The sequence below is a fragment of the Cebidichthys violaceus genome, unplaced genomic scaffold (genome assembly GCF_023349555.1).
Source record: "Cebidichthys violaceus isolate CVI_PGR_0920_01 unplaced genomic scaffold, fCebVio1.0.p SCAF_6, whole genome shotgun sequence".
NCBI classification, from domain to species: Eukaryota; Metazoa; Chordata; class Actinopteri; order Perciformes; family Stichaeidae; genus Cebidichthys; species Cebidichthys violaceus.
Genome location: NW_027176816.1, coordinates 5,144,049 through 5,159,217, shown reverse-complemented (window position 1 = coordinate 5,159,217; position 15,169 = coordinate 5,144,049). Strand labels below are relative to the sequence as shown.

Below are 15,169 nucleotides of genomic sequence, written 5' to 3'. Positions count from 1 at the left end.
AACTCCTTCTTCATCCTCTTCATCATTCCCTTCTTTTACTCGGTCATCATCTCTGATTCTTTGCTCCAAGTACATAGAGAATCTATTCCTGTAATTCCTCATTCAAGAGTTGGGTGGATATCCGATAAGAGAGGGGCATTACCAGAGACAGAGAAATGGTATGATGGCGTCATTTCTAATTTTATTTCCATTACAGGTAACCATGATGACAGTGCATAAAATGAACTTCAAGCCAATCATTAGTCATTAACAATCAATAAAAACAGTACCAAAAAAATTGTTTATTAATGCATCCTGTCTGCATACAGGTCTTGTAGTTGGTGGAGTGTTTGTGCTCTGGGTGTATTATAATGCATTTCTCTTGTATGCAAGCAGCAATGCCTGCGGCTGTGATGTTATCAGGTCTCCAACTGTAAGTAGAAGTAGTATTCAAACAAGCAGGCTGTTGGGTTTAAGCCCATTTTCTGTTACATTTGCATAAATTGGTTGACACTTAACCAGAGCGAAAAACAAGCAGCGCCCTGTTTGCTCACATTCCACACTCAATATTAGATAGGTACTTTAAAAACAGCTCATTTTCCAACAGTAACTAAACTGGCGCCTATTGAGCCCAAAAATGACATCCGTCCATCCATCTGGCCTTGAATGAGTGTGTGTAATACAGGAGCTCAGTAGCAGACAAAACACAGACATACATTGGCTGTTTTATTGTGTAAAAGCTAAAGCCATTCATTAGAAGCAGCTAGCGTTAATAAAGGGCCAATGTTGAGGTGGTTATGCCACACCAAGGCCAGGGCTGTGTGGTGACAGTTATGGGGGCTCTGGGGTCTGGTAGCAGGCCAGTAGGGGGGTAAGGGATATAACTTAAGGCTAATAGGTGCTGTACGTCAGTTCTTATACCTCCCTGATGAGGGATTAAGGTGAGTCAAAGAGAGTGGCCGCGTACAAGGCAGGTCTGTGTGGCGCACAGATGCTCGTGGGGCAGAGACACGCGTCAGTGCTCTTGAAAGCACGTATACACACACAGGTAAAGTGTGTGTTGGCAGCAAACAGCTACTTGTTTGTTCAAGTACTCGTCTCTCTGGCTCCACAGTCTAATCACTTTAATATATGGCTGATGTAAACATATATTCTCTCACTCTCTTTCTGCTAAGTCTCTCTCTCTCTCTCTCTCTCTCTCTCTCTCTCTCTCTCTCTCTCTCTCTCTCTCTCTCTCTCTCTCTCTCTCTCTCACATACACACCCACACAGAGCCTGCTGTCTGTGCAGGGTGTCTGACTGACCTGAGCAATCTGGCCTGACATCAGAGAAGCTGGCAAAGTGTGATGAGTGCCAGTACCCAGTATTAGACTACACATTCATCTCATAGCACACTCACATAGCACACTTACACATTCAGGATGCAACAGAAGAGTGTGTTTGTGTGTGTGTGTTTGAGTGAGTGAGAGAGAGAGAGAGAGAGAGAAGAGAGAGAGAGAGAGAGAGAGAGAGAGAGAGAGAGAGAAAGACAGAGTGTGTGTGTGTGTGTGTGTGTGTGTGTGTGTGTGTGTGTGTGTGTGTGTGTGTGTGTGTGTGTGTGTGTGTGTGTGTGTGTTTATGGGCTGACCACAGTAACAGGTAAACAGTTTCACACATGAAGACACTTTTAAGCAAAGGTGAGAGACAGAGATACAGGTATGAACGGATAGATTTAAAACACAGAGCGAAATAGGAGTGAGAGCGACAGACCGACAGACGGAGAGACGGAGAGACGGACAGGCAGGCAGAGAGAGGCAGGGTGTTTCTGTACTTTGCATGAGTAAATTTGCCCTAGCATCTCTAAACAGTTATAGGAACAGATTCGCCACTATATTTCTACAGCGTGAAGTAGTCAGTAGGACACATAAACACTGTGTGGCCCATTATAGGTAAGGTCTCCAGCTTTGAAAGGAAAAGTACTGCGAGAGAGGAGCAAAGCACTGCTGCTTTGGTTGTAATTAATTCTATCAGAGTGACTTCAACTTTAAGAGGAACGATTCCCATTCAACTAAGCAGATGGCATGTGTTTTCACTTTCACCCACTCCCCGTTGCTTCTTCTTGTTTTGTCTTTTTGTGTCGTAGTACAAGAAAAAAGAAAAAACTGTTCTAAAAATGATATAAGCGTGAACGGGGTGGAGAAGTGGGAAGAAAATAACAAGAGTAAGTGTGACTGAGAACAGAAGTGGAGCGAGGTAGAACAGGAAAGAGCAGACACTTAAAGAAGCCTACTGAATGCTTTTGGTGAGGAAAAAGCAGAAAGAATGTAAGGATGTGAAATTATAATGCAGAAAACAAGGCAATGAGTAAAGTGAGAGGAAGAGGAGGATGAGGAAGGATCTCTATATGTGTGCCAGAGGAGCAGAGGAAGCCTGTAAGACAGAGAGGGGATATCCTGCCTCACCGCCTCGCCACTCCTGCTACACTTGCTTATGTCCGCTAACACGCTAGCACATAGGGTCCACAGGACACAGGGATGAATACCAGACCATGACACACACATACACAAGGGAAAAGGCTCACAGTGACACGCACTCTGGTACTGCACCAACACAATAACATGTTTTTTTAGTGTCCTGTTTACAGACAAAAAACTGAGGCGACAACGTGATACGTACAATGAGTGGCTTCCTAGTCTGAGTCAAACATGTAAGTGTGACTGAGAGAGGGAGTTTTTGACACAGTGATAAGTCTTCAGTGCTGATGATGCATAGCATGAGTCACTGGCTTAAGCATTCAAACAATTCAGCCACTTAAAGGCTATCCATGGTAATGGTGTGAGCGTATCACTCATAGCGACTCCTCATTCCGGAGGCATCAAATGTTAATCCAACAAGAAGACCATTCTCCCACAGACAATGTCGCACACTCATCATGAATCACACACAGCTGAGAGCTGACAAAAACATCAGCTGCCAATCTGGAGTATGTTAAAGAAGAAGAATTCATTTTTAAGGTATCGCTCTTCGTAGACGCTGCCTCAGTGTTGACATTCTCAACACGCTTCCCAGGGGTATCCCACAATGCTGTGCTGCAGAAACTGGTTGCCTAGTTACGGCGTGGTGGACGGCCATGGATATCATCAGCAACAGTGTGTGTGTGTGTAATCTTCCCTTTGTCTGCACAAAAAAAACTGCTGTTGCTAAAGTAAGATATAAAGTAGTACTTGAATTTAAACTTATGTTATGAGGACAACATGAATGTATGATTCAATTAACATCAGGAATCTTGATACTAGAAGTATGTGCTCATACTGGAGTGTGTGCTTTATTCTCTATGGGTTATTAATTTGACAGATAGATGTCTTTCTTGAGTGTGTGTGTGTGTGTGTGTGTGTGTGTGTGTGTGTGTGTGTGTGTGTGTGTGTGTGTGTGCTCACACAGAGAGGTTACACACATGACTGACTCTATAACTCGACTCCCTGGGTTGGGAGTCACCCCAGAGGTCAAAAAGGATGTTGAGTGTGTGCACTCATTCACCCATTTCTCAATTCACCCATCTCCCTCTTTTCTCTCCTCCTTCATCTCTCGCTCTATCTAATGCAGACATAGGAAGGAGGGAAATGTCCCTGGGGGGGAGAGAGGAGGACGAGGTGGCAGCTCTGTCCTAGTCCATTGTCACACAATGGGTGGATGGCTCAGTGTGTCAGACCAATGGGAGAATGAGGAGCTTCTATGTGCATCTGTGTGAATTTTTGACTCATTTTTATTATAATATCCATGTGTGCCTTTCTGCTCATGTATGGATTATGTGCCTCCACATGAACTCACTTTCCCACTTTGACCCAAACATAAAAAAACTGGGCCATTGCTTCAGCTTGACCACAGAACTACAGACAAGTCAAAGTTAGGGTCAAACATAGAGTAATGCAAGCAAACCCTAAATAGTGATTACTACCGAGCCTGGTGATGAGCAAGGACATAATCTAGTCCACGCTTATGTCTGATCATCTTCCCAAAGCCACTAAACCACTCATCACTGTCCAACGCCAACTCGGCATATGTCTCTCTGATTAGATTGGCCAAAGAGGATTACACACTGTCTAAGAGTAGATGCAGCCGGGGTTATCAAAGCGCTATCCACTAGACTGTCCAAGGGCATTAAATGGATGGCGAGCATGACATTTATAAATTGCAAGCTGATTTCCTGCCTTCATTACTAAAGATTTGCTGACTCCTCCTATTCTAAAAGTGATTGCTACAAGCTTTCAAAATGTACTTATCCATGTGAGGGCTCCGCAAAGTGGTGTCTGCAAGACAAAGTTGCCCTGCAGGGTGATGATAAGAAAACAAAAACATATACTATCTGCATTTATGCTGTTTTAATCTGTATGTGTTGACATTTTTGAAAGGGTAAGCATTCATTCTGTGTGTCTACAGGCGGCAACCTTTGGTGCAGAGAAATTAAGCCAACGCGCAAGTGCCAAAAATTGCAGTTCTACGAAAAGCTACTTGAGGCTGGCTCCAAAAGTGAGTCAATCCCTACTGACCCCCATGTATATAACTCTAACTTTAGAGCAGAAACAAACATGTTTACAGCCTGGTAAGTGTACATAATAAACTAGCAATGGAGTGTATATTATATACGAACACATTAAGGGAACTGGGGCATTATTAAATTCAGTGTAACACAGTGCATGGTTGGTTAATGGCCACTGAATATTATTTTTGGATCACCTTGAGAAAACATCATTGAAATCTCTGCTCCAGATCTTGAGCCGGATTCAAGGGAATACATGCTCATTTATTTCAAATAAAATGCCATTCCCACACCTGGAAAGTACAATTATTTTAGTTTTCTACCTGTAAATGTCAATGTCATATGAGAGTGGGTGTAGGATGCTGTGGAGTGTTTATCCATATCCAGATGTACACATGACCTCCTCTATGTGTCTGAACAGTGTGTGTGTGTGTGTGTGTGTGTGTGTGTGTGTGTGTGTGTGTGTGTGTGTGTGTGTGTGTGTGTGAGAGAGACAGCTGACGGACTTTAAGAGTGTCCATAGGGAACATCAGGCCATACCCTCACTGGGACATGAAAAATGATACACAGTCCACACATCACATTTATCTTTCAAACACCATCTGTGTACTGTCACACACGCATACATCAGCACACATACACACACATGCTCAGACATGAACGCATGCTCAAATACATCTCTCCAGAGAGCCACATGGTCAGGAGGTCTGCGGTCTAATTGAAAGACCACATGGTGCTACAGTCCCATTAAATGTTCAGGTCTTCATTAGGGGTTCCACTAGAAGATGTAAGAGCTGATTAAGTTACAGCTGATTCAACCTAAGTGAACGTAATATGGAAAAAATTCAATTTGGGGAAAACTACTCTTTTACCATCGTCACAAAAGACAACCATAACCAAATCACATCATGATTTGGCCTTGAATTGTTTGTTCAACCAGAGCCCTCAGCCTTAAAATATTCAGCCTACATACAATCTATCTTTTTCAACACTGTGCACACATTTGTGGTCTGTATTCTTTCCTCCTTACACAAAAATAAATCCATCAACCCACTGACCTTATCAGGTCTCCTCTTTTCATCTCTCACCCCTCTCACTCTTTCTCTTTTCCTTCCCTCCAAACTTTTCCTTCCTCCCTGTTCCCCTCCTTTCCTCTGCTCCCTAAATTACAGTCATTACGGTGTCAGCCCACCCTCCATGTAAATGCAGCTTCAGAGGAGCCTAGCACACTTTAGTTCTGTTTCTAACGCCTTCTAGGGACCAATTACAAGCCCGCAACCATAGTCCCAAGACAGCCAGAGGCCTTTAAAGACAGGGGCTGGTCCATCCCCCCTTTCCACAGCCAGCTGGTTAAAACCTTCAAAAAGCTTTTAAAAGCTCTATTCTGGTGGCTGCACTATTAGACAGGCAAGATCAATATACTGTAATACTTTATACGGTTTTGGACATCATTTTATATAATATGATGTCTGAATACGCTTTATATGTACAGTAAAAGTATGACATTCTAGGACATGGACAAATTTTCATTGTACTGGCCAGGGTCGTAGACCGTGTAAATATTTTACCGGAGGTTCACTACTGGCCATCGGGGATGAGGAGAGAAAGTGTTACAATGTTCTCTATCTGTTCTTAAAGGAACAGTGTGTGGCATTTAGGGGGATCTATTGGTAGAAATATAATATAATATTAATAAGTATGTTGTCTAAAGAGTATACTCACCTGAAAATAAGAACTTTGTGTTTTTGTTATCTTAAAATGAGCCCTTTATATTTAATCATAGAGCACATCATCTTCACTTAGTCGGACGCCATGTCTCTACAGAAGCCCAATACACAAACCAAACACTGGCTCTAGATAGGGCCATTCGTGTTTTCATGTCCACGGGTGAAGTTTCAGTTGGTTGCAATTTGCAACCTCACCGCTCGATGCAGGCCAAATTCTAAACACTGACCCTTTAATTGCACATTTTATCTGTTTGATTATCTGTTTTCAAAATTATCTCTCACTGCTTCTCCTCTTCCTTCTTTCTGTCCAGGCTGACTTCCTTACACTGAAGGTCTTTGGGCAACAAAGGTGACATTAGCTTTTACTGTTAGTGCTGTTGGCATCGTTAGCTGTGAACCGCTGGCACGATGTCGACATGTTGAGAGCCGTTGAGAAGCAATCAAAATGCTCCCAATCTCGGATCTTGCCCCCCTTAAATTATTACAAAAACTGAAAGCTGGGGATGTTATTACTGAGATATTTGAGACCTCAGATTAGTATTTCATTGTTTTCATATTATTTTTATCATATTTCACTAACAACCAACTGACAACCAAAAGCTGACTGACAGGCAGGGATCAGCCAGAGGCAGCCTACAGAAAACACTTTGAAACAATGTGCAGGATTAATGTTAAACATTGAAAAACTGCAGATATTCTGTCAGATGTGTATAAGCTAGGAGAGATTTGGGACATTAAAGTTGAATACACACACTAACTCTGGACTGCACTTTTCAAAGCCAGGCAGTCAATCCCCTCCTATTCAACTGACACCACATCACAAAGAATGATTCACTAAGCCACTGATTAAGTCATATCTCAGAAGCACGTCCAAATCCCTCGACTCACACTGACCACTACAAAGCATGACTATCGCTGTGGGTACAGTGCAAACCATTACTCAAAAGGACGGGGAGGGGGTCATGCTGGGACTGTGGCTTTTTAGGTCAATGAAGCTGGAAAGGAAGAACTACAAGAAAGAGGGATGGAGAGAAAGTGTGAGGAAGGGTTCAAAATCCCCAACAGCTCATGGATGTAGCCGAAAAAGGATGTGCATATAATAATACTCTCTGGCAGCGAGTTGAGAGGTGCCCCATATCATCCAATTACCGACCCACATCCCCCCTGTCGTCTTCCTTCATTCTAACTTCCTGAGTCCATCTCTCTTTTCCATATCTTCATCTAGGAACCACTGAAGTCAGCAGAGCTCCAGGCTGAGACACACACAAAATTACACCACCTGACTTGGCTCCTGAGGCCTGATGAGCAGGAGAGTGACAGATAGATTTAGACAGAGAATGGTTGTCCCTTAGTCTTCAATGAGTCTTTTCACGTTCCACAATGAGACCCAAAGGTCGGTCGCTGGCATGTCCCGCCTGACTTTGCTGCAGTAAATGCGCCTGGCTGCCAGAACGTAGGCATCCATACCTGCCAAAAGGGCTTTCGGCCTCTTGGCGCCCTGATGCTAACAGGGCAGACAGAACTAGACTACGAGTTTTGTTCAGCAAAAGAGTAAGAGACTCTGAAAAAACAATATAAAGTATAATCTCATCAATGTTTTAATGCATACCTGTGTGTGTGTGTGTGTGTGTGTGTGTGTGTGTGTGTGTGTGTGTGTGTGTGTGTGTGTGTGTCTCTAACCTAGTGTTAGGTCATCACAGCAGACTTCTATGGATCCAGATGAGCAGTCACTCAGTTCATCCACTGAAAAATCGCTCTCCTGCGCATGCAGCCTGTTAACACATCATAAACACAGCCGTCAAACGTCTGTTACTGTACATGCAAATCACTGATGTTAATATCGATGATTACAATCAAACACATAAGCAACTGTGTATGGCAGGAGAAGGAAATTGATGGCCTTCCCTGGTGTGTCACATTGATTTACTTAATGCAAATTATAGAAACAGAAATTCTCACATAATGCACAAAGCACTGGGAATAATTTCATCATTATCAAAGTAAAAAGAAGCTCAAGATTTTAAGATCTTGCCTTCATTTTTTTTCTACTTCTTTATCTTATAAAGCAATAATTAAAAATACTTTTCTGCTTTGACTGATTCATTGTTCGTGGATTGAATCATTTAATTAAAACACCACACTCAAGAACACACATAAGACACAGTAACGTTGCATTCTTTTTAACTTACAAAATTAGATTCACTCTTTTTTTGTTTTCATCCCACATCACAAAAACGAGTGTTTCAGAGGGAACGGTATATCGAGTCAGCCCAGAGGCCGTCAAGAGGACACTTTAACAATCAACTGTGCTCCAGAAAACCCCAAGAGTGTGTATAAATGTGTGTGTGTGTGTGTGTGTGTGTGTGTGTGTGTGTGTGTGTGTGTGTGTGTGCGCGCGCATGCGTGTGCGCGCGCACACACACATGTGAGAGTGTGAGAGTATCGGGAGAGAGAGGGGTCATAAAGTGCTATATGGAGACAGAGTGATCATGTGATAATGACAAGAGAATGGTTTTACGATGGGTAACAGTAATTGGGTGCTTGTGATGGAGGTCTTGATAAACTCTTGTATGTGAGTGTGCACTACTTACCGGTAGCTGAAGGGAGCCACAGTAGCCATGTTGACTCTGGGTGTGTGTGTCTCTGTGGACGCAGCCTCCTTATCTAGGCTTTGAGCCAACGTATGGACAGCCACCTTGGACATTATTGGCATGGTGAATGTGATCGGTGGCAGTGGCAGGGGACAAGGAGAGGATTCTGGACTGCTGTCTTCAGGAGAGCCCATCTCCTCATCTGATTGGCTAGTGGAGTCACTGCGACCTCTGATGGCGTGCTCGTAGCTCATTTGAGCAAGAGAGGGACGGAGGTAACCGTTGTTTGACATGGGGGACTGGGCTGGGTGGTGTTCTGGAGGCTCTTTCTCTCTTTGTGTCATGAGCTCACTCGTTGCCTGGGATCCATTGCTGGAGTTGTCTCTTCTTCTGAACTGAAGCGGTGGACGCAGGTTGCTGGTCCCCCATGTTTGGTTCTTATTGGTGAGGGTGTTCCTGTTGCGATTGCCGTCATGTGGAAACTGTGAGGGGATGTGAGACGGGGAGGGCTTTCCCAGATCCAGTGTGTCTTTGGAGTGTGACTGTGGTACCCTGCGCTCGGTTAACGGGCTGCTATAGGCAGAGCGTGACACCTGGGGAGCAGGTAGAGCTCCCATCCGCTGGAAGAGCTGACTCTTCAGGCCTGCATCTCTCTTTGGGTCCTTGGAGGAACGCCCTAGGATGCTGGAGCTTCGCGGGCAAAGTAAAGGAGATTGCCTGGGCGTGTGTGTGGGGCTGTGTGTGGGTGTGTGTTTAGGGGTCTGTGATGACGGCCTGGGCAGGTCACTAGCCCGGCGGTGGGTGTCTGTTTTAGGGGAGGAGGGCAACAGGCTGTGTGGGAGGGGGATTCCTGATGAGAGAGGAGCCCGGGGGGCCGATTTCAGATTGACTCCCCCACTCATACTGACCTTAAAGGAGAAACACAGGGAGAGAGACACCTATAATGAGCCAACATGTTGAACTCTCATGTTAAATTCACAGCAATAGTATGTAGACTAGCCATCACAAAAGATCTCCCAAAAAGTTTGTTTATCCATTAAGAAGGTACATTACACTGTGTTACAATCTAATTTAAAGTTTAATCCAATCAAGTAAACTAGAATTTCCTGTTCTCAATACAGAGATGTTAAACATCCATGGTATGTGAGCATGTGAATCAAGCACATAGGACAAAATAAGTCATGGTAGACCACGAGTTGAGCTTATTTTTAGCAAGGCATGGAGCGTTTGCCTGCTGGGAGTTCAAAAAACAAAAACAACTTCACGCGGAGGCACATGCTCACAGCAACATTTACCAGCAGAGTTATGTCCTCAAATAACTGATTTTCTCTACATAATGAATTCAAAAACACTCTCACACAGACTCCCACTGACACACATCATTGGCCAAGCTTACTGCTCTCTTCCACATAAAGATGAGGTATGAGATCGTTCTCACCTGATTTGCTTTGATTCCAGGTATTCACAGTTTCTGTTACCCTCTCAAAAAACACCCAAGAACTCTAAAAGTCAGCTTGATATTCTTTGTGCCCTTCTGTTCTACACAAACTGCAATGAATGTTGGTCAAGTGAAACATTTCATGTGATGTTGTATAATCTAGCTACCTCGTGCTGCTCTACTGGAGGGAAAGAGTAAGGGAGGCTGTGAGGTGGGAAGGTAGGCAGGGAGGGAGGGGAAAAGGGGAGGAAACAGCTGAGATGAACAGATACATTGATTTGATATTTGTATTGTCTTTTGTATTTGTCCTCACTTTATATTTATTACATTTTATGTGATTAGCCGTTATTAAGTGTATCATTAAGTGTAGTTTTTCAAATTTGTTTTAAATAAGACATCAATACGTGTAATAAAAAATGACAATGGTGTGTACATGCAATGAACAATAGTGAATGATTGCCCAGTATATAGTGGGTGTGTACATGTATATCTATATACACATTTAATGACTGTCTGACTAACATAGTAAACAAATCATGTTGCTGTTGCTGACCAGATGTACAGGAGTGGGTCGACAGCTGAACTCACATTCAACGCAGACATAAACATAGACTGTATACAGCATTTTTGCTTTGGAACAGTGCAGTACAAGAAGATTTATCATAATTATACATACACTTACAAATACACAGATTTAACACTAAACCCTACTTGCCCTTTCTTAAAAAGAAGAAATTGTGTTGCCAGAAGACGTCTTGGGAAGCTGTCTTTAGTAAATCAGAGATGTGTCAAATTAAGCCGTCAAAGTCACAAGGATAAAATGTTGGATTATTTGACAGCGCATCTAATCGCAGTATTGCTCACAGTGTAACGTGGCTAACACACACACACACACACACACACACACACACACACACACACACACACACACACACGATTTCCCAGCAGTCTGAGCAAAAGCTCTGTCATTTTAAGAATCCCTGCAGCAGAGAGAGGTTGACTGCTTCAGCTCAAAAACATGAAACGAAAACAACATTAAGGTTACTCATAAAGAAAAGGTTGAAAAATGTTAGTATCTCTGTATCTACTTATAATATTAGACATACTGACACGGAAAATGGAGATTTGGGTATTTTGCGAAGGACTCGTGCTCTATCATAGTTGACTCAGTGCTAATGTAGACAGACGGAAGCAGAGCATACGGAAGCAGTGATGCAGCAGTTGGTATATAGAGACAGATATGATCATCCATCCTGCTTTCACCTCATTTCTCTCCATAAATTCCTCTTCCTCCTCTTTCCCCCATCTATGTTTCTCTCGCACTTTCTCCTGGGAGGCCACGTCACTAAAAGCATCAGAATTTCTGTCTGTCTGATACAATTCCTGCTAGGATTTCCAGGGGCACAGGTGCGGTCTGGCTCTCTGTCTATCTGTATGGAAATTGGCTAGTCTCTGGGGGATACAGTGGGGGTCATACCAGTACTACTGCAGCCCACGCAAGAACATACCAAGGCTCAGCTGGTGGTGAGGATGTCTGTGTGTATATCCACAGAAAGAGCAAAAAGCGGTAAGCGGCTAATCAATTTGAGGTCTGATTCCCTCATGCTTAAGGGAATGTTTTACAGCATAAGCTTGTTACATGTGCAGGGAATGTTCTCTGTGTCATGTGTTCAGACTATATACAGGAGTCAAAAATAACACCACTCTGTTACATAAGTGCATTCACAACAGTTAGATTGTTGGTTTAACACTTTCAAAGTAGGTCAAACTGCTTGTGACTTTTCTGGCAACCAGAACATAGAACTATTGAAATTCCTGGTTTAATATACTTTCTAAAAATCTACAAGAAGAACAAACATATGTGGTTTGGTTTATGCTGGGGAGGGAGGGGGGGGTATGATTTTGGCTGGTCCTATGGCAAAAATGTGAGGAAAAATAGGTTACTGGTTAGGGCTGCCACTAACAATGATGTTGATTAATCTGCCAGTTATTTTTGGGATTAAATGACAAATCATGTAGTCCATAAAACATCATGAACTAGTGAAAGATTTCAATCAGAGTTTCCCTGAGCCCAAAGGACTGGGTACTTAAAGGTTCTGAGATTGTTTTGACTAAGATATTAAATCTACAGTCATATAAGAGAAAAGCAGTATTTTAAGTGACTGAAAGCCGAGACTGCCTGGCATGTTTTGCTTGATAAATGGGTTAAATGATTAATCAATTTATCTAATTGTTTTCAATTAATAAAGCCAATAATCAATTTGCAGTAGCTCTTTACTTAATACAATAGATGCATGTCTCTTGGCTAATTATACATGTGTGTTTCTGTGACATCCAGACAATACTCCTAATAATTAATAGGTATTTAAGTAGAACAACGTAAAAAGTATTTGCGCTTCAGAATCGCCATTATTGACCAAGTTTGTGTACACATACATCTTAACTCTTAACTTTTTTTGCTTTGCTCTCAATAAACTTAAACAAAAATATACATAAGAGCTAGGTACAAGGACAACAAAGCTGGACAAATAAATGTAGAGAATAGACAGGACTAATATGTACAAAATTACACAAGTATGTGGATTTTTTTGTGTGTATATAGCACCAATGACTAACAATACAATTTTTAAATAAATCATATTTGTATACAAGTGTGTTGGAGTGTTGGAGAAGATAATGACTTTTGTATAATGGCAAAAACATGGTAACGAAAACATGATTTTAGTCTTTTTGTTGCGAGTGAATTTAATGATCATTGGTCGAGCGAAAAGAATACAGAGCATTTGTCTAGTCCTCTATTATTCTGCTAGGATGGTACTGACATCTGCTGGACACTGTGTGCAACAGCAGCAGGGACTCTTCTTTCACTAATCTTCCGATTTTCTATCTATCTCCACATATTCTGGAGGAGAACTGTAGTACATGTGGTGATTAAAAACTCTTTTCACATCAATAAAGACAGCAGGTCAGGTTTTCTGTAAGTGGAAAAACAAGAAGGATAGCGTGGCAGCCGGCATTAGATGTTAGCTTTTAACTTCATAATCTTATTACGTCATTTTAGCTACGCTGTCCCATGACAAACTGAGCCTGAATTCAGTTACTGTAGCTCTGATCAAAGAAACATGCATATCTTCTCTCTCACACAAATACACACCCTCACCCTTGCGATGAAAATCCTCTGACTCATCACCAAAATCAATAAATGAGGTGGTAACACTGGCCTCTCTGTCTGTGAACTGGAGGACATTAGCAGTGCCTGTGTGTCTGTGTGTGTCACCCAGTGTGGATATAAATGAATGTAATTAACTCCATAATGACAACAACCAAAACACCAGCGATAATGTGCTGTCATAAATCATCTTAAAATATGCTAGTGGTGCAAAAATGCTCCAACGTGCGGAAAGGCACAGTTTTCTTAGAAGATACAACAGAATAACTTCTGAAGCTCATAAAAGGCTTTTTGTGAAATGTCATGTGCCAGATCTGCTGTCTCTCCAGTGTCTTACCTCTCAATGGTGTACCGGGTCCGTCAGTGTGCCGATGGGACGAGCAGCCAGAGCCTGCAGGAGAGTGGTCACACTTCTGCGTAGTCCCACGAACAATGGGCTGTTTTTTCCTGGATCACTGTTGCATCCTCACCACTGCCCTCCCATTGGTCCACAGTGGCTCTCCATTCACCGAGACAGGAAGCTGTGACAAACAGGAACAACATTTTCAGCGAATCAGAGGGCCCCGCACTGAGGTGACTCATTTTCAAAGTCACTTTCTTCGATGAAATCAGTGCTCCCACTTTTTTGGCAGACAAACGTCATTTCACACACATCAAAATCTTAGTTTGAACAATGAACTGAAGACTGTTTATGTTACCATGAGTCAGTAACCCAAATGGAAATGTACTTGACCTACAGTGACCTGCAATGACACATGTTCTGTCGTCCTCAAAAATGCCACAGCATACATAACATTTAAATCATCTAAAAACCTTGTATGTCCAGTTTGTCAACTGCACAGGACGATAGTTGATTTGTTTTGGTGTTAACTTCATCACAATGCATCATGATTTTAAGGGGTTATGCAAGGGGTTTCTTTCACAGAGGATAACTAGCTAACTGAAGTAAAACTCGGGTTAGGAGATGTTCAACACAGCCTGGTACAACCACATGGAGAAGTCATCAGTTTAGGGTTTTCGCAAGATTTCTACAGAGAATGTGAATCACTCGCAAACTGGAAAAATGAAGCATGTCTAGCACACACACGTCTACTCCATCCAGTTGCACTCATTATAGAAGCATAGGCAGACAAACACAAGCACCCACACAAAATAAACAGGAGAGAGCCTAATCAGACTACTAACCACATAAACATCACCATGTGTGCACAGTTTCCCTCCAGTCTGATTCAGTACAACAACTCTTCACATTATACAACACTCTCTACAGGTATTGGACACACAGTATATTCTGTATGCTATGCATGCTGCACTGAGTCATCCAGCCTATATAAACGCTGACTCAGGTAGATCACATCACGTCACCCGTGGTCACGGAATACTCCCCCCCCATATCATCCCTTCTCCCCCTCTTTTCATCCCACTTAAGCTCTGCCTTTCTTTCTTTTAACCTCTCTCTTCCACTCTACTGCCACCTTGCTGCTACGCTGCCGATTGTGAACATCGTCATCCTTTAAAACATAGTGTTTGTATTTATCTGCTCACAGAAACTGGTTACATTTATACAAATAAGATTCACACAAACCACCAAGGAGAGATACACGGTCACATTGACAAATGCATGAACATAAATCCAAAATATTAACCAAGGCTACACTCACCCTCAAGCATCGGGATAGAAAGCAGCAAGTGAGTTTGCCTCCAATCTGTATGCTGCTGAGTGCTTCTGGCTAAGTCCCCGTCTTTGCTT

General features: G+C 42.6%; 1 protein-coding gene across 2 annotated transcripts in view; it reads right to left on the bottom strand.

The window, feature by feature from the left end:
- LOC137889792 (neuron navigator 1-like) overlaps positions 1–15,169 on the bottom strand; it is an 80,281-nt gene extending 65,112 nt beyond the window's left edge. The window contains exons 1-4 of one of the 2 annotated variants that reach the window (XM_068733833.1): positions 15,081–15,169; positions 13,757–13,940; positions 8,813–9,720; positions 7,902–7,993 (exon numbers count right to left, since the gene is read on the bottom strand). In XM_068733833.1, the coding sequence (XP_068589934.1) occupies positions 7,902–7,993; positions 8,813–9,714 (994 nt within the window). In that variant the 5' untranslated portion in view covers positions 9,715–9,720; positions 13,757–13,940; positions 15,081–15,169. Of the gene's footprint in view, positions 1–7,901; positions 7,994–8,812; positions 9,721–10,250; positions 10,335–13,756; positions 13,941–15,080 lie in introns of those variants that run through there. The other variant, XM_068733834.1, reaches the window with a different exon arrangement.